Below are 18,933 nucleotides of genomic sequence, written 5' to 3' on the forward strand. Positions count from 1 at the left end.
GCCACACACCTCAGCACTGGGGGCATTAATGTTTCTTTGTTCAACTAGAAATCATTTTCAAATTTCCAAAATAAATCCTCATGACTTCACAGTTAATAGGACAGCACCGTACATTGGTAACACAGGGCCTTTTGGGAGGTTGTCTCTGCAAGAAGATGTCTAATGACTTGAACATGCAGCTGTTTGATGAGTCGTTTCTACTCTACGTTTTTTTTCTACTTCAAAGGTTTTTCCTTTGCAGAAGACACAAAAACAGTAGTCCTTTTCAATTGGCCCTCAGGCCATCCCGTCGTTTATTACACAGTGAAATAGCTGTGGAACTACAGAAGGTAAATCAATTCTTTACCATTCTTAAAATCAGATCTTAATTACATCAGTGTAGTGACAAATTTTGACAATGAATGGCTTTCTCAAACCCCTGGGTTTAGAAAATTCTTGGAAGACATTTTTGTGTGGCTATGTTATAAAATTCACCAGTGGTTCTCCAGATTCAAAATGGCTGAAAGCCCTGGCAAAAATAAAAACCAGATTTTCAATTCAAACCCTTTTGGTTTTAAAGCTGCCTTAAAACATGCTACATCCAATTGTTTGCAGAGAATGAGTGTAATTGGTGTAATGGCATTTAAAAACAGTTTAAATAACAATCAATAGATTATAGATTAAGAACAGTTCATTATTATTTTTACTCTTATTTTTTAAAGTATATTGAAAGAAGTCTCCACAGTAATCACTTGTACATTCCCCCGTCCCATCCCTGCTGTCTTAGGGTATTATTGCACTTAGATTACCACCTTAAGTTTTTTTGCTTGACTTCGTTTAGCAGTCCCCAGCATTTTATCCTCACAGTTTGGGGGAAACAGTCTCTGGAGATCTCTTAAAAAGTCTTCAAACCTCTGACTCCAGACTAGATACCCTACCCCAGGGCCGTGGGGCATAGGGACTGTGTACGTTCCGTGCCACTAGAACCTGCCTGCGGTCCCTGCGCACGGAAGAGAACGGCACAGTGTGCAACGACTCCTCATTTGAGCGCCCAGCCCCCTCATAACTTCCAATAGCAGTGTTCTGGTACAATACAGGTCTGCTGCCTAACCGGGGCACCAAGGTGGCATTATCCGGGCAATGGTTGACGCATGGAAACAGGTGGCACGTGTCTTTGGAATGCTCATGGAAGTGAGCGGGTCCCTGCGGTAGAGGACTCAAGTACACCGGCAGGTCTGTGTAAGAGTTCAGGTACGTTGAGTAGTGTCCGTGCACTAGTGTGGAAGAGGAGCGCCGCAGGGATGCCGTATTCTGTAGAATTGCCTCCCGGTACGAAGGAAGGCGGATGGACTTTGAGTACTTGAGCTTCTGCGTCTTATATGGGTAGGAGCCCATGTGGGCTGGGTCTAGATAGGCTGGCTCCACAGCCATGTTGTAGCGAAGGTTGTTACCAGCGCTGCCATACATCTTCGAAGGCTTGGGATTGGTCACCACCACTCGAGGGAACAGATCAGGCATGTTGATGCAACTGGTAGAAGATGCAGAGGTGGAGGGCTTCTCATCCAGCTGCCGGATCCTGTCACCACCCCACGTAGCCCTGAGAAAAGAGGCGCGACGGTTCATTTTATCTTTCCCCAGAAGAGGAACGTCATCCATCTCTGGTTCTAGATACAATTTGGAGCAGGAGTTGCAGCTAGAGCCGGGTTTCTGGAAGTGGCTTCTTATGCAGGGTGTAGTATGGGAATGGTTTTCCACAAGGTGGTTGCTTTTAAGCTCAGCCAGACAGGACTGGGGAACATCATAGTCGTCCCTCCGTCGAGTTTCTGGAGATGCTGCTACGTAGCTATGAGACCTCTTTTTGCGACCCAGACCTGCCATGTATTGTTTATGGCTTCCCGAAGGTTCTTGGTGTTCCACATAGATGTCCGGTACCTGAAAGTCACGGTAAGAGACGTAGCGAGAGGTAGGGTGGTGGCAGGACTGGTCCATGTACACGTGGGGTTTCGGGGCTGTAGGAGGTGGTGGGTCTCTCATGGCAATATGGGGACTACTGAGGCTAGATATGGGTAGCGTTCGTTCATAGATGTGGTGGTGGCTGGTGCGTGCGGGAAGAGTGTAGCGCAGTGAGGTAGGCCGTGTTCCCACATGAGGCTTCTCCAGCAAGTGCTGAGTGGTGCTGTCCACGTTTTGAGGGTATGGTGAGTGGTTGTCAGTAACGCTGGCGATGCAGGGCAGGCGACTATGGCTGAAGTCCGTTCCTATGAGGCAGGTAGGAAGACTAGGTCTGGCTGACTCTGGATCACGTCGACTCCAGTTCTCTATGGTCTTTGTGGCATTGTCCAGGGAGTTTTCAACTCTTGCAGATGAGACAATGTCCTTAGCGGTTTGAAGCATCTTCAGCATGTTGGCCTGAGTGTAACTGGTGGTGACATCCGGGTTCTGCATGTTCCCTTTACGGTCCGTGTCTTCCACACCGTTAAAGCAGCTGTAGATTCCCTTCAGGGAAGAAATAAGGAAAATTGAGCCTGGCATTTGAGTGCATTCACCTAAACAGTTCTTTGTGCCATAGCAAAAAGAATTATTACTGTTTTCACCTCCTAATATCATAACAAAATCTATCTCCTTAAAAGCTATCCATTGTGTATTGTCTTAAAATACTGAGAAAGTAAAGTACAGTCCTATTGAATGGCAAAGGTCTGACAAAATTAAGTTTCTATATTTTTTCCGCAATTACCTATATAAATTAAAGTCATAAACTACTCACTTTTACCACATCAAAATTCTATTAGCTGATTTTACACATGGTTAATAACCCAAAGTGTTACCCAAAAACCCAAAGCGAACTGTTAGTGGCTGATAAGATTCTCTGTTTATCAGTATTATAATTATCTCTGAAAGTGGCTGTAATTAGTCAATAGAAAAGTATTGTAGCTGCCAATGCATTTTGTAATCGTCCACCTTTAAATGAGGTCTTCGAGTTTAAGCTTATGAATGTGCTTAAAAAGGGCTTTGGAAGCTATGTTAAAATTAAATGAGGGTCTTGGGGTTATGGCAGCTTTTTTCTTGACTTTTGGTGCTCATTCACAGCCTGGAGTTCCCCTGAAAATCAATTTCACCACGTTTATGTTTCTAAAGTCTCTGTTAAGGTACGTTTAACCTTTCTTTGTATAATTCTCATTTTAACTATGTTCTTTCTTGTTGATATATTTTGCTACATGCATGTTCTTGCAAATTGCTTTTTTAATTTTTATTTAAATGCTTTGCATTATGCACCATATAGTAGACTAGATTCGTAAGAATTGATCTTATAAAACTTACCCTGCTAATAGCCAGCAAGAAGTCCAAACGCTCAGACTTGTGGACAGAATGCCGTAGCTTCCAGTACAGTAGATGTTCCCATGCAAAGACAAGCAGACTGAGACCCATAGCCACTAGAAGCATGTAAAACACCCCAGCCATGTTGTCAATGTCCAGCTTAGAGCTCATCACCTCTTTCTTCTCGTTACGACAGATACCAGTGAGCCACACTGTCTGCAGCTTCTGAGTCTCACCTGTGATAATACATGATACATTTCAGTCAGACTTTTGAAGCAGAGCTCCTCTAGATAATGTAAGTTTCTGAGGTTACCGTCTGCAAGGAACTGAAGAAGAGCGAGGTCTATGGGGCGCTTCCAGCGAGATTCTTTCTGAAGGGCGATGCCGTAGCCTGTCGTAGCAAATACCTTCCCGCTACCGATGGTCACCAATTTACACCCTTCGTCTTTACCGGCCATGTAGTTAAGCACAGCTGCATCATATATGAAGGCATCCAGCTTCCTGTTAGCAATAAAGAAATGATGCACGTTAGTGGAGAAGATAATATGCTGGGGGCAGATCTGTTTCAGAGATTAAGGTGACAAACTACAGGATACACACCCAGTTTTGAGACTGTTGAGAGCATCCTCCACACCTTTTTGGTTGTACTTAACCATGTGGGAATGCATTTCGGGATAATTGCTCCTTATGTTTCGTTCAGTGCTGCCATTGGGCACGGTCCCAAACCGGAATGGAGGATATTGGTCTTGCGGTCTCTGGAACTGAAAGTTAGAATTTCAACAAGTTAGCATGTTTAAATTGAACTTTAAGAACAAAGTACAGTCCACGTGGTAAAAATACATCCCTGGATGAGTTACTTAGTTAAGGATTAGTGGATTTCAATAGATTCCAGTAACGCTAGATATGCCAGTAATGGCTTTTGGCTGGGAAAGCTATGCTGCTAGAAAGCGTGATTGATTTTGCTTTAAGCTGGATTTTTGCATGGGAATTTATTCTCGGTTCAGCCTTCGTCTTCACCCTCATCCAAGGATTCTCACGATTCGGTATCTGCAAATGCTACATTAAATACAATCTAAATCCAAGTGAGAATATGACTGAAATTAATCCTCAGGAAGAAAGCTGGAAAAAATGTCTGCAGTGATAACACTCTGACCAAAGCCACTGGGTCATCAACGCTCTTTTCCGTCTCAACCCCCAAGTGTTTCTCAGTCAATTAATTCTGTGCTCTGTTTAAATTCTAACATTTGTACCTCAGATCTTCCTCACAAAGACAAGGAATTATCTCTGCTGGCTGGCCAAACATCCAAGGAATTCAATATTACTTTTCCCTTGCTAAATTTCTCCCCATTTAGTTTTTATGTGATTATGGCCGTGTTCATTAAGTGCAGTTAATGTCATATCAAATAAATGTAATAAAGCCACTAAGACAACACTTCAGATCCCAAGGCATGAATAATTGTGCTGTAATGTAGGTAACCTTGCTAGTGTGAATGAAGGAGAAACGTCTCTGGATGTGAACAGGTGGATGTGATTGTATTCTGGCTGAGAGTATGTGACAGACTCCAGTGCCAGTGAATGCGTCATTTTAAGTGTATTTGCTGTCGTCTGAGAGAAGACAGTATAAGTGTTGTCTTTCATCTGTCCTGTGGCCCTGACCACATCAAAAGTTTACTGCTAACTAAGAAAAAATAGCTAAATTTCTTCTAGGGATTTATGTATCTATACTTGTTTTGACATAACTGTTGTGCATTAAAGGTTTAGTTCACTCAAAATTTAAATAAGAAGTAATCAATTACCCTCACATCTTCCCAATCCAGAAACACTCGTTGAAACACAAATTAAGATATTTTAAATGAAATCTGAGAGATTTCTGACTCTCCACTGACAGCTACGCAACTACTGTACAACTTTGATGCTTCAAAAAGTTTATTAAGAGATTGTGAAACTAATCCATATGATTTTAGCGATTTAGTCCAAATTTTCTGAAGAGACTCAATCGCTTTCTATGATGAACAGATTGAATTTAGGCTTTTATTCACATAAACTTTGATCAGCAATGTTCACTCTCTCCCTGTCTCTTATTCTAATAAAAGTATGATTTTAATATAGTAATATAAATTATTAATTATTACTATTATTAAAATAAGTCAACATTGTAGTATATAAATAAAAAAAGTTTAGCTATCAAAGTTTGCAGTTTCAAAGCAACAGCCTGATCTGTATGTGATATTCTTGCCCTCAGGCTATTTTGCCCTTCAGGCGTTTTCTCAATCTCAACAATCTCGCTGTCAGCGACCAAATCCCTGGTAGTCAACTCGTGTGGCTCTTTAATGACAGTGTTGTGGCTTAAAGTCTCACTTTGTCTTCAAAATTGCTCTCTAACAGTTTCCATCTGAAGCTTGTCAGTTCTAACAGCTTTCAGTATCATTGTAAATCACTTCACCTTGATGTATCCCTACACAATCAACAGTGCCACACAGTTATAAAGCTAGGATAACTAGGTAACCAGGTAGCTTAAGAAAAATTTAATTAACATGCAATTACACACATTTCAAAATCCTTACAACTCAACACAATCCTTGATTATTTTATCCAGCTATCAGTACCGCTGAACACGGTAACCAGTTCACAGAACATGACATTCTTCAAAATATCTTCCTTTGTCTTCAGCAGAGTAAATTATGACATTTCATTTTTGGGTGAACTATCCCTTTAATGTTTAAAACTGTCCATAAATGTCTTATTAAAATAACACAAATTAGTGCTTAGTACTCCAATCACAGTATTTCATCATAAAAGGGTACATATCCACACATATTATCAGCCCAAATCCCTCTTATAGTTCCACAGAGTGACGACCTTAATTAAAACTCGCGCTCTAGAATGGCCTTTTGGCTAAGGGAGACGCTGGCAGCTCTTACCTTCTTGTCACTCAGTCCAGAAACAGTGTCGATGTACTGCTCCTGGATCATGAAGGCGGCCAGGTTGGCCGTGTAGCTGGCAAGGAAGATCACGGCAAAGAAGGCCCACACCAGCACCATGATCTTACTGGTGGTGCCTTTGGGGTTTTCAATGGGCACTGAGTTGTTGAAGACGATCCCCCACAGCAGCCAGACTGACTTCCCGATGGTGAACGTTGGCCCACCTGGATCTGAGATGCACAATATAAAGCTTCTTCATGGTTTTTGCCGTCATTGATCATGCCATCATCAATTGTATAGTTGATGTTGGGTTAAATTTAGAAATATTTTCTTTTGGTTTTTATTTATATAAAGGGTTAGGCAGCAGATACTATTTGCACAACAGTGTATTATAAAACAGTATGCAATAACAACATATTTATTCAGTGTATATTAATATATGCGTTAAAAACATAAATGAAAGATGCATTATTGGGACATTAACTTGTCCCTGCCCTCTACACCTACCCAATAAACACTTTTTTCCCACTATTAAAGGTGCTCTAAGCGATGTCGGGTGACGTCACTGCTTGTTGACGTTTAAAGTGTTGTCAAACAAAAAAGAGGCTAGCTAAACCCTCCCTCCTCCTAATCCGCGCACTAACCCCCCAAATCTTTCTAGTTGGTTATTGGCTGGAACAGTTTGTTATGTTTCGTGGTGCGGGTTAGCCAAGTTTGTTTTTGTTGACGTTTGTGGAGCCTGTGATGTCTGCAGAGACCACGTTTTTTTACAGTGTGTTCAGGGGACAGGAAGCTAGCGGATAGTGAAGAGATGTTTACTGTATGTGACAAAAAAAGTTTTGGCCTAAAAGATCCGTGACATCACTTAGAGCACCTTTAAATACCTGTTAGGCACTTTATTTACAATTTTCAAATATTTTCTTCAAGTTTAAAATAAACACCTCTCCAAGCAGATATATGATGGAAAAAAGAGAAGAATTAGTTTGGAAAAGGCAGATCGCGTCAAAAGCTAACACCACCTGCCCTACTCTCCACGCCTGTAACGATTATATCCACTGGAGGCAAGTTGAAGTGAGAACCCAAATGCAATTTATTAACAAAACGTGATCAAACATAAAACAAAGGCATGAAACTGGAACATAGAAAGGAAACTCGACCAAGACACAGGGCAAACATGAGGGCTTAAATACACAGACTAATTACACAACGCATTCTCATCCCAATGCTTTATATATGACGGTTTTGCCAAAGCGTACATATACTACGCACATGGCACCCTTTAGCGTAAATATAACATGCACAGAGTATGGGTAGGTTTAGGTCTGGGGTAGGGTTAAGTTTAGACCACTAGGAAGCGCCTTCTGCCCCATATATATCTGCGTCTCATATTTACGCTAAAGGGTGCCATGTGCGTAGGATATGTACGCTTTGGCAAAAGCATCGTATATGACGCATTGGGATGAGGACGGGCTGAATTACAAGACAAGGAACACCTGTGAACAATGATCAGACAATTAGCCAATGACAAGACACACAGCAGGATCACATGACAAACGGAATCACATGACAAGGCATCACATGACAACACACAGAAACATGACAATAGGCTTGTTCGACTTGAACCGGCGCTGCGCAGACCGATCGGTTGATGACATCAAAGTACCGCGAGAGCGATTCAAAAGCATAAGGAGCCGTCTGCTCTCTAATCGCTCTCGCGGTACTTTGATGTCATCAACCGATCGGTCTGTGCAGCGCCGGTTCAAGTCGAACAAGCCTAATGACAAAACCAAAACGTGACAACACCACTGCTCCTGTTATCAGAAGGGTTTCTTTTGTAATTTTCTCTGGATCAATAAGACAATGGTGGGCGGTGTTAGTGTAAATAGACTGCCAACAGGATGGGCTATTGGTACTTGGTGTAAATAGACACTCCATTAAATAATTCACTGGTGAATAATAAAAGCCATTGCCATTACAGTACACATTATTCTTTTATTCTTTTCAAGGTCATTTTCATTCCTAAATGACATTTGTTGTATGTATAAGCAATGGTATTAATTAGAAAGCAAATAGAGACTTTTGCTTAAGTATCCTGCTCCGTAGATCCTCTTTCTCTCCTGAGAAAAACTGTGCTCAGATTCCAAAGTCTGCCATCAAAACATCTTAATACAAACTCAAACATTTCTCAACAAGCTCTTCCAAAACCAACTGATCCAAGCAGGCATCCACATTCATTCTATAGCCCTTACTGTATATCTCATTTGTGTCTATTTTTATATCTCCAACATTTTATGACAGACAAATGAGATTCAGTTCAATAAAGCAATATTTACCTATGAAAGTGCAGTCTCTGAGCACTAAAATGTTCCTCTAATTACACAAATTACCTTTTCTCCTAGCTTATGTTCTGTCAAACTTGATGAACAGAGTTTCAGGTTGCCACTGTTTCTGACATCTGTCACGGGTCCTAAAATGTTGTGTTCGTAGAGGCGGTGAACACTGACCTTTGGCACTGACCAGGCTGCGGTTGTAGCCCACAGGACTGAAGTATTCAAACACAAACACAGTCACTGCCACGACTGTAAGACACATGACAAACATCATCACCCACACCGCTGGGCTGTAGGGCTCTGCGAGCGAGAGAGAGAGAGAGAGAGTGTGAAAGAGAGAGAGAGAGAGAGAGAGAGAGAGAGAGACGACGAGACAAAGACAGATGAAGCAGCAAAGGAAGCCATTCCCAAATGACACTTTTTTATTCTAGTTGGACTGCGAAGCCTTTTTAAATTCTGATACATGCACAATGAGGTGCAAATTAAAGTCAACACGATTCATATCTCATTAAACAAAAGAAACACTCTCTCACACACGAGTAAGACTGCACTGTAAATATTTATATCTTGTTTTATGAAATGACAGTATGCAATTGTATTTTACTATGAATTCTGGGTTCTGGGGAGGTTTATTGTTTACAGTATAATGGAAAAATGTGCAAAAGGATTTATGGGATGGCTAACGGACCACACCGGTGAAAATGAAATAGTTTCAACACAGGATATAAGATTCCCAAACCAACACTGATGTAGTGTTAAAAAACTGGGCTGCAAAAAAACCCTAAAACTATTAACGTTGTTTTTATTAACTGAAATAAAGTTAAAATAGAAAGAAAGGTGAAACACTTAAGAATAAATAAAATGTTTGTTGATGTACTAACATTTCTAAAACTAAAATTGAAATAAAAAGAAATCTAAAAAAATTATACAGCACATAACACAATTACTAAAACTTGAACTAAATTTAAAATTAAATGTGAAAATATACAAATATTTTAATATAACATAAATATAACTAAAACAACAGTTATGTTGTAGTTTACACCCTGCAGCTGTTGATCTAATTTGTAATCACATTACTTTCAAATTTCAAATTCTTTACAGAAAATGATAAAAAAAATCATCTTTCAGTGTCACAATTCATTCCAGCTCATGTAAGAATAACCTCCAACCAATTTGTGCCATTTTATGCGCACATTTTAAATAAAAATAACAGTTTATGTAAAACTTTAGTTAATTCTTATAGGATATCCTGTATAGCTTATTTGAGTTAGCAACAGTAATGAAGGGGATCGAAGGGTCAAGGCAAGTTTAGTTTAATTTCAACAATATACACATAATACTATTTACAGTAATATTTCTCCAATTTTACACCTGCCTTAGCTGTAAAATCATGACCAACTGTGCTGTTTTTCCTGTGTTCACAGTAAGTACTATGATTTTGAATACTTTCAAATCCCTGAGAAATGACAGTCGGGTACTAATTTAGTTTGTTTTACAGTAGTAGGCTATTTCTTACCCAAGAAGGCTGACGGAGACACGGTTCCGTTGCTCCTGGCCACCATCACACTGATGCCAGTCTCCACAAACGGCACAGAGAAGTCAATGATCTCAGAGCGCTCCTCGTTTATGGTCAGAGAGCCAATGGCCATGTCCGCTCGCTTATAAAATACCTGAGAAGAAAGATGAAAAAAATTAAATGATTATGCAATAGAGGTTAGTTAAGAACTGTCTAGACATCTATAGCAAACAGTAAGTCATATGACAGAATCTTCATTTTTGGGTGAACTGTTCTTTTAATGTCATTAAACATGTGTGTTGTGGCTGTGTTAGTCCAATAATCACTGTGTGTGTGCGTGCGTGCGTGCGTGCGTGTGTGTGTGTGTGTTTGCAGATTTACAGGCTCTCTCCCTCTCTCTCCCTCTGGTTAACCCACGCCATGCATAATGCCTCACTGAGCACAATGTAGTTTGTCTGAATCCCAGAAAAAAAACAGGACAAAAAGCAGGAGCATGTCACAGTCTGAAACTCTTTATACGCTGCTACGCATCAGACCTCAACTTACTTGATGTAGAAGTTTATTTACAAGGTTGTTTGTGTCATTTCAATGTCAGTCACATTCCCTGCAACAAACAAGCTTTTAGATCCATTTTGGAGTCAACAGTCTTTCTCTCATAAATATGTAGTTTTTGTTTTATGGTTGGCTTGGCATAAATATGCTAAACCACTTGTAGAATCAGTTTTCATTAGAATCTGCCATATAAACAGGTTTCAAAAGAGGGATTTCGCAGCAATGCCATAAGGGAACCATTTTCCCCATTGAACCTTTCCCAAAATTAAACGAAATGTAGGGGGGTATCGAAATGACAGATTGTTGGAGGAGAGGGGCTGAAATATAAGGGCTTGGTGACATTGAGGTGGAGCAAGACTATATGGAGGACCACTGAATCTTTCAAAATTAGACTAGTAATGTGTATTAAATGTGGTCAAAACATTTTTTTTTCCCTTTAAAAGAAAACTGGCATTTGTACTCACCTCTCCGATCATACCGTTCCAGATCCCTCGTACCAGCTTGCCATGTTTGCCGTTGGTGACCAGGTAGAGGTCGTAGGAGAACTTGATGTTGCGAGAGAGCTTTTTCAGGATGTCAATGCAGAAGCCTTTGCAGCAAAGTTTAGTGTATGGCTCAGTGTGTCCGACTATCCTGTGGGAAACAACAGAACTTTATCAAGGTATTTAAGTCTATAATAACAATACCAAATCACACACACAGACAAAAAATAATAATAATAATTCGGCAGGAAGTTCTCATCATTAAACCAGAGCTGTATTTTTTTTAATGGTGGTATTCACATGAATAACAAATCACTGTCATTGCAATAGAGCTTTTTCCTCTTCAAGCGTGAACAAAAAGGGTTTATAAACTGAACACATTTCAGAGTTTATAGTATTGAACTGACCAAAACAAAGTCGATTTTTTACAACTTTTGTAAATGTGAGTGGTGTATGACTGTTCTATGACAATATACGCAACAAATACCCCTCAAATCTAATTAATTACTCAATAATTAATTATACTTGGTGTTCGTTTTTCAAGAGTGCTGCCCCTGGGAGGATGCGCTTGATGAATTCATTACACAAAAGTTATTTGTGTCTCGCGACGAGAAACTGCAAATACATTACCAAAACCAACCAAACAAAACGTCTCGGTTACGTATGTAACCCTCGTTCCCTGAGTAGGGAACGGAGACGTTACGTCGGATGACGACGAATGGGGGTTTCGCTTAGAACACCTATCGACTTCGAGTATTACAAAACGAGCCAATGGCGATGAAATGCCATGGGTCTGCGGAATTTGCATAGCGTATCTCCGCCCCACCGCGTGGGTATAAAGGAGGACGCCGGCAACATGCAGGTATGTCTTCGCTGAGGAGCCGAGACTGAACTCAGGCGTCTGCCCAGCGGTACAGCGGAAGTGGCAGGGAGACGTAACGTCTCCGTTCCCTACTCAGGGAACGAGGGTTACATACGTAACCGAGACGTTCCCTTTCGTAGTCACTCCGAGTTACGTCGGATGACGACGAATGGGGGTCCCCGTGAAATCACGCCACCTTCACAGCTGTCTTCCAGTGCCCTGCGAAAGTCTGATCCCCCTGTCGTGATACTGGCACAGACGAAGGAGTCCTACTTAACACAGGAATACCAAGGTACACTGGGAAGCATATCTCAGAGGAGATATGCCGCAGCATGCCTACCCGTAGGGAGGACTTAAGATACACATATGGCCGGAGGGCTACATATGGAGGAACACTGGAGTGACCAGCCCGAGGGGTGGCAACTTTCAACTCCAGGAGGGGAAGATGGCTTGCCAAGGGAAAGACACATGCTCAAGGAGGCTTACAGTGGAAATACACATGTGGGGGTTACTCAGAGAGGAACCATGCACACGGAGGCACCTAGCCGACGCCCAGGCAATAGACACTGGCGCCAGGGTCAACAGTGCTGGAGGAACTCAGGGCTTCAAAGAGGAAGGCTCACCTGATGAATAATCACACGTATCCAGTCCGTGGAGTGGAATGGCGAGCAAGCGAAGACACCTGAGCGGGTCCAGTACTAGCTAACTGAAGCGAGTACACGAGAGGACACAGGCTCCACTTCGAGATTATAGAATCTGGCGAATGTGTTGGGTGTCGCCCAGCCTGCAGCTCTACAATGTCTGCCAGCGAGGCGCCATGTGCTAGAGCCCAAGAGGAAGCCACACTCCGGGTGGAGTGGGCTGTCACACCAAGGGGGCACGGTCGGCCTTGCTGTTGGTAAGCCAAAGCAATGGCGTCCACTATCCAGTGAGACAACCTCTGCTTTGAGAGAGCCTTTCCCTTCAGTCTCCCACCATAACAGACAAAGAGCTGGTCTGAGGTCCTGAAACACTGCGTTCTGTCTACGTAAGCGCGGAGAGCGCGTACTGGACAGAGCAGTGCAAGGCTGGGTCTGCCTCCTCCCGGGGCAGCGCTTGCAGGTTCACCACCTGGTCCCGGAAGGGAGTGGTGGGAACCTTGGGCACATATCCAGGCCGGGGTCTCAGGATCACGTGAGAGTGACCTGGCCCGAATTCCAGGCACGCTTCGTCAACGGAGAATGCGTGCAGGTCCCCTACCCTCTTGATGGAGGCCAATGCAACCAGGAGCGCTGTCTTCATAGACAGGAACTTAAGCTCAACTGATTGCAGAGGCTCAAAGGGAGCCCTCTGCAGGGCATTTAAGACCACTGAGAGGTCCCAAGAGGGAACGAGAGGAGGGCGAGGAGGATTCAGTCTCCTCGCTTCTCTCAGGAACCTGACGATCAGGTCGTGCTTCCCCAGAGACTTACCTTGAACTGCTTCGTGATATGCGGCGATAGCGGCCACATACACCTTCAGGGTGGAGGGAGACAGCCTTCGCTCCAACCCATCTTGCAGGAAGGAAAGCACGACAGAGATCAAGCATCTCCTGGGGTCTTCTCGACGAGAAGAGCACCAGTTGACGAAGAGGTTCCACTTCAACGCATAGACATGTCTCGTGGACGATGCTCTAGCGGAAGTGATGGTAGCCGCCACCGCTGGTGGCAGGGTACTCAAACCTGCCTCGTCCCGTCCAGGAGCCACACGTGGAGCCTCCAGAGATCGGGTCGAGGGTGCCAAAGGGTGCCCCGTCTCTGAGAAAGGAGATCCTTCCTCAGAGGAATTGGCCAAGGAGGTGCTGTCGCGAGGAGTACCAGTTCGGAGAACCAGGTCCGGGTGGGCCAATACGGCGCAACCAGAATGAGCTGCTCCTCGTCCTCCTTGATCTTGCACAAGGTCTGTGCGAGAAGGCTCACTGGGGGAAATGCATATTTGCGTAGGCCCCGCGGCCAGCTGTGCGCCAGTGCATCCGTGCCGAGAGAGCCCTCGGTCAGGGAATAGAACAGGGCGCAATGGGTCGAGTCGAGAGGCAAACAGATCTATCTGTGCGTCCCCGAACTGGTCCCAAATCAGCTGAACCGACTGGGGATGGAGTCTCCATTCGCCGGAGATGGCCGAAACCGTGACAGCTCGTCGGCTGCAAAGTTCCGATCTCCCGGAATGTAGATAGCACGAAGGGACCTCAGGTGCTTCTGACTCCATAAGAGGAGGTGACGTGCGAGTTGCGACATACGGCGGGAGCGTAGACCACCCTGACGGTTGATGTACGCTACAGTCGCGGTATTGTCTGAACGGACTAGTACGTGTTGACCCCTGAGCAACGTGAGGAAACGGTGCAGGGCAAGGCGTACTGCCAGCAACTCGAGGCAATTGACAAGCAGAAGGCGCTGGGGTCCTGTCCAGGAGCCCGCGGCAGCATGTCCGTTGCACATGGCGCCTCAGCCCGTGGAAGAGGCATCTGTGGAGACAACAACATGCCTGGAAACTCGTTCTAGGGGAACACCGGCCCGTAGAAACTGAGGTTCCACCACGGGGTGAAGGTCTGACGACAGGTCGGAGTTACTGTAACTCGGAGCGTGCCATGATGCCATGCCCACCTCGGGACTCGATCGCGAAGCCACAGCTGAAGCGGTCTCATATGAAGCAATCCGAGCGGCGTTGCCGCAGCTGCAGATGCCATATGCCCCAGGAGCCTCTGAAACAATTTCAGTGGGACCGCACTCTTGTTTAATGGCTGAGTGGAGAAGGCGACCAAGTCCATGCCGAGAAAAGAGCTCCTCTGCACGGGGCAAAGTTTACTCCTTTCCCAGTTGACCCGAAGGCCCAGACGAGCTAGGTGCCGGAGCACTGGGTCCCTGTATTCACAAACCTGGTCTCAGGAGTGAGCTTAAGACAGCCAGTCACCGAGATAGTTCAGGATGCGAACCCCGTGTTCCCATGGAGGAACAAGGGCTGCCTCAACAACATTGTGAAGGCGCGAGGAGACAGGGCTAGCCCGAATGGGAGAACAGCGTACTGACATGCGCGCGCCCTGACAGCAGAACGTAGGTACGGTCTGAGTCGAAGGAGAACGGAGACATAAGAGTAGGCGTCCTTCAGGTCGATCGCTGCAAACCAATCCTGTGGCCGCACACATCCAGAAATGCGTTTGGCCAGGAGCATCTTGAACGGCAGCCTGAGAAGGGAGCGGTTCAGATGCATAGGTCCAGGATTGGCCGTAACCCACCAGACTTCTCCGGGACAATGAGGTAGGGACTGTTAACCCGGATCTCATCTCGGCTGGAGGGACAGTCTCAATCGCACCCTTCGCCAGTAGGGAGCAACCTCCGCTCTCATGATAGGGGCATAGCCACCGACCAAAGTGGAGCGGACTCCCGTGAAGCCGGGAGGAGACCGTGCGAACTGAATCGCATAGCCGAGCCGATGGTTCGCACGACCCAGCGGAACAGATAGGGAGCTCTAGTGCAGGCTCCCAACTGTGCCAGCGGAGTGAAGAACCACAGACGTCCCCCCGGTGGTGCAGCGAAGCGGAAATGACCAGCCCAGACGAGGGCGGCATAGCGGCCCGGTGTGGGGGCAAGGTCATAACCGCACCCTGACAGAGGAGGCCAGGGAAGGACCAGCGTTCCACGGGGGCCTGCTCTGTCAGGGGTCTGGCGACAGAGGGGGACAGGGGCGAAACGGTCCGTGGACGGCACGCCGTGTCAACCACCTCTGGGGCGGAGGGGGATGAGGAGAGCACGGCTTGTGGGCGGCGCTCTGTGTCGTCCGAGAACTCTGTATGCTCAGAGAGGAGAGAGTCAGTTCTTTCTGAATAAGGATTCTTCCCCAGCCCTCCACCGGGGAAAGGAGTGGCCCTGCTACCAACTCCTGGAAAGAACTGAGTCTCATCTCTGAGCAGCCCATCTCAAAAGTGCCGCTTAACCCGGCGTTTAGCGGGGTGCGGGGCTGGAGAGGGCTGTGGCATCCCCCTACGGTCTTCCAGAGCCAGGCCTGGGTGAACGGGCGGGGTTGGAACCGTGGGAGGGAGCCTTCGGCGGTGGGCAGACTGAGGGATCTGAGCGGACGGCGGGGCCGTCGGGCAGAATAACCTCAATCTGCTCACGGGCGGTTGAGAACTGTTGGGCAGAAGCACTCAACCGCACCGCCGAAGAGGCCGACCTGGGAGATGGGGGTGTCGAGCAGACGGGTCCGCCCGACATCTTGCACATCAGACCGGTCAGCCCCAAACTGGTGAACATCACCTGAATCCGAGAGCGTACGGCCACTTTCGTCGCTCGGAGAGCAAGGTCAGTCAGCCTCGGGTCAGTCCCGCCCTCCTGCATGTCCATGAGCGTCTGGGTCAGGTAGACCAGCAGAACGGTCATGGGATGCAGTGAGGCAGCTGCCTGTCCTGTGGCACTATAGGATTTCGCCACAGATTACTGTGACGAAAAGAACTACAGGCTTGGACGGGTGCTTAGGATTGCGCCGGGAAGCACTCTGAGGACACAGTAGCATGGCAACAGAGCGTTCAACCGGGGGAACCCCAGTGTACCCATGGGCAGCGGCCCCTGAGGGGAGGAAAGGCGGATGAGACCAACGAGAGGACCCGTGAACTCATCATGCACGTCCGGGAGGAAAGATATTGGGGTTTGCCGTGGACGCGTCGGCGGCCTCACCCAAAAACCAATCGTCCCGGGAAAGCATGGCCATCATCTCCGGATCAGACTCAGGCACAGCCGTATGCACACCAAAGGGTGGCAGCTGTGAAGAGTCGTCATTTCCAGAAGAATCAAGCCCACCTAGTGATGCTGCTACAGACACAGCATCATCCTCTGTAGCTTCAAATGAAAACACACGGGCCACCCGAGGGTAGACTCGTGGAATCATCAGTTCGCTAGCGGGCACCATCATTAAAGAGGGGGGGCTGGGGCGTGGACACAGAGTCGGCGCCTTGTTCCAGACCAACACCCTCAGGTCACCCTGTCCACCAGCCGAAGATCGGGTAGTGGATGAGGGGACTCTCACTCCTGCGAGTTCACCGAGTCTCGACCTATATATGACGCGATGATCACGTTCCCAGAGAGAACATGAGTCATCCACGAGCGCTGTTCAAGCATGATCAAAGCCCAAACACACTAGACAGCGCTCGTGCCCATCAGAGTCCGATACCAGTCCGCTGCAACCAGAAATGCACGGGCGAGCCGTCTTTAAAAAGACGTGCCGCGTGCGAGCTCTTTTATGAGAGGAGAAAAAACTCCGCGATGTTGAAGCGCACAGGGAGACACACACACACTGGCAGATCACTGCACAGATCGGCAGGCACTGTGAGCTCGCTGCAGATCGCCGTCACACCAACACCGGAGAGAGAAGCTCGTCTCATAGAGCGAAGTCAGAGATGATTGTGGAGTGAAGAAATATTCTTGGCTCCGAAGCGAAAACATATCTGCATGTTGCCGGCGTCCTCCTTTATACCCACGCGGTGGGGCGGAGATACGCTATGCAAATTCCGCAGACCCATGGCATTTCATCGCCATTGGCTCGTTTTGTAATACTCGAAGTCGATAGGTGTTCTAAGCGAAACCCCCATTCGTCGTCATCCGACGTAACTCGGAGTGACTACGAAAGGGAACTACATTCTTTCCATGAGTGTAGTTACGCATCTCTCTCTCTCTTTCTCTCTCTCGCTGATATATCTGATGATTTTGAAGTTAATTACTTAAAATGCAATTTAGTATCATATCAAAAACTGAAAGCACAAGTTTTTGTGTGAGGTTTTTACGTTGTTATACTAAATATAACCGGAGAACAGTGAGTATTATGACCCGATGTGAGATCCACCAATCAGAGAGGTTCCCGAAATTAAATAGATTTTTTGATTGGTTAAAATGAATGGCGAATATCTCGTGTATCTATGTCTCTAGGAATGCCTAGTGTCCCTCCTTCAATGTAAGTCAATGGGATTTTTTTTCAACTGTTAAATTATTTTTACATCTGCCAGGAGAAAATTGCAAGTCTAATTGAAAGGTTGCCGGTTTAAATTACACAATAGGCAATGCATGACCCATGAACCATCACTTAAGTTACAGGAGGTCCTGGAATCTTTATTTTTGAGCTTTGTAAATATTGCCACACTTATATAAATACTCTCTCTTCAAGAACCACAGGTAAGTTCACTATGACGTTGAACGTGTTGCATCTGAATGAATGATTTTAAAATGTCCCTGAATATTAAAGACCAACCCTACACTCATGCCATAAACATGCTCGCCTTATCTCTTTATGTGCAGCTGTAAGTATGCAAGAAGTTTCAAATAGGTCAACCGTAATACAAGAACAAGGTCTTGTATATAATCTATTTGCTTCTGTCATTAGTTACTCAAACTAGTTTAGTAATTATGTTCAGTGCCAATCCATTTGCTACAGTCAACAAATACATTTAAACAGGGCCATTTCTGTGTAGATATCTGAAATGAAAAACCTTTCAGCGATGGTTGTGCCTCATTAACATTGCATTGTTTCCTGAGTCTTGGCCTGTTTCCTGTTTCGTCGATTATGAATGCCGAATCGAAACTTACATCCAATCACAAGTGATTAACGACTGCTCCAATAAATCCATTCACACTGTCGAACGGCAGTGACGGAGAATGTTTGTGCTTTTCTACGGCCAGACAGGGAACAACACAGTATTCTGAATGAAGCATCCTTTATGGTTAAAGTCTCTAAGCAACATCAGTGAATACACACAAAGGCAAGATGATGTCCTCTGGGAAGAGCAGGCGAACCTGAAAATGGCAAGGAACTAAAAAAGGGAGGATTACGAGAGCAATGATGGCGAGAAGTGGCGAGAGGACGTGTGACGTCAGCAGTGAGTGGGTGAATGGGTAGTGGCCGTCACGACGGGTCCTCGCGTTTTGTCGCAGCTGTGACAGATGGAAGAACAGCCGGGCCAAAACAAATCCAACTCAAA

The 18,933-nt window shown here is 45.5% G+C and overlaps 1 protein-coding gene across 1 annotated transcript in view; it reads right to left on the bottom strand.

Annotated features, from left to right (window-relative positions):
• Positions 1 to 262: 262 nt before the first annotated feature.
• Positions 263 to 18,933, bottom strand: part of grin2ca (glutamate receptor, ionotropic, N-methyl D-aspartate 2Ca) — a 91,675-nt gene continuing 73,004 nt past the window's right edge. The window contains exons 7-14 of the mRNA XM_077211880.1: positions 11,081 to 11,249; positions 10,065 to 10,218; positions 8,720 to 8,845; positions 6,216 to 6,445; positions 3,895 to 4,055; positions 3,608 to 3,795; positions 3,298 to 3,530; positions 263 to 2,475 (exon numbers count right to left, since the gene is read on the bottom strand). Coding sequence (XP_077067995.1) covers positions 886 to 2,475; positions 3,298 to 3,530; positions 3,608 to 3,795; positions 3,895 to 4,055; positions 6,216 to 6,445; positions 8,720 to 8,845; positions 10,065 to 10,218; positions 11,081 to 11,249 — 2,851 coding nt within the window. The 3' untranslated portion in view covers positions 263 to 885. The remainder of the gene's footprint in view (positions 2,476 to 3,297; positions 3,531 to 3,607; positions 3,796 to 3,894; positions 4,056 to 6,215; positions 6,446 to 8,719; positions 8,846 to 10,064; positions 10,219 to 11,080; positions 11,250 to 18,933) is intronic.

Source organism: Siphateles boraxobius, unplaced genomic scaffold (genome assembly GCF_051911475.1).
Source record: "Siphateles boraxobius isolate OS27281-9 unplaced genomic scaffold, OSU_SipBor_1 66, whole genome shotgun sequence".
NCBI lineage: Eukaryota > Metazoa > Chordata > Actinopteri > Cypriniformes > Leuciscidae > Siphateles > Siphateles boraxobius.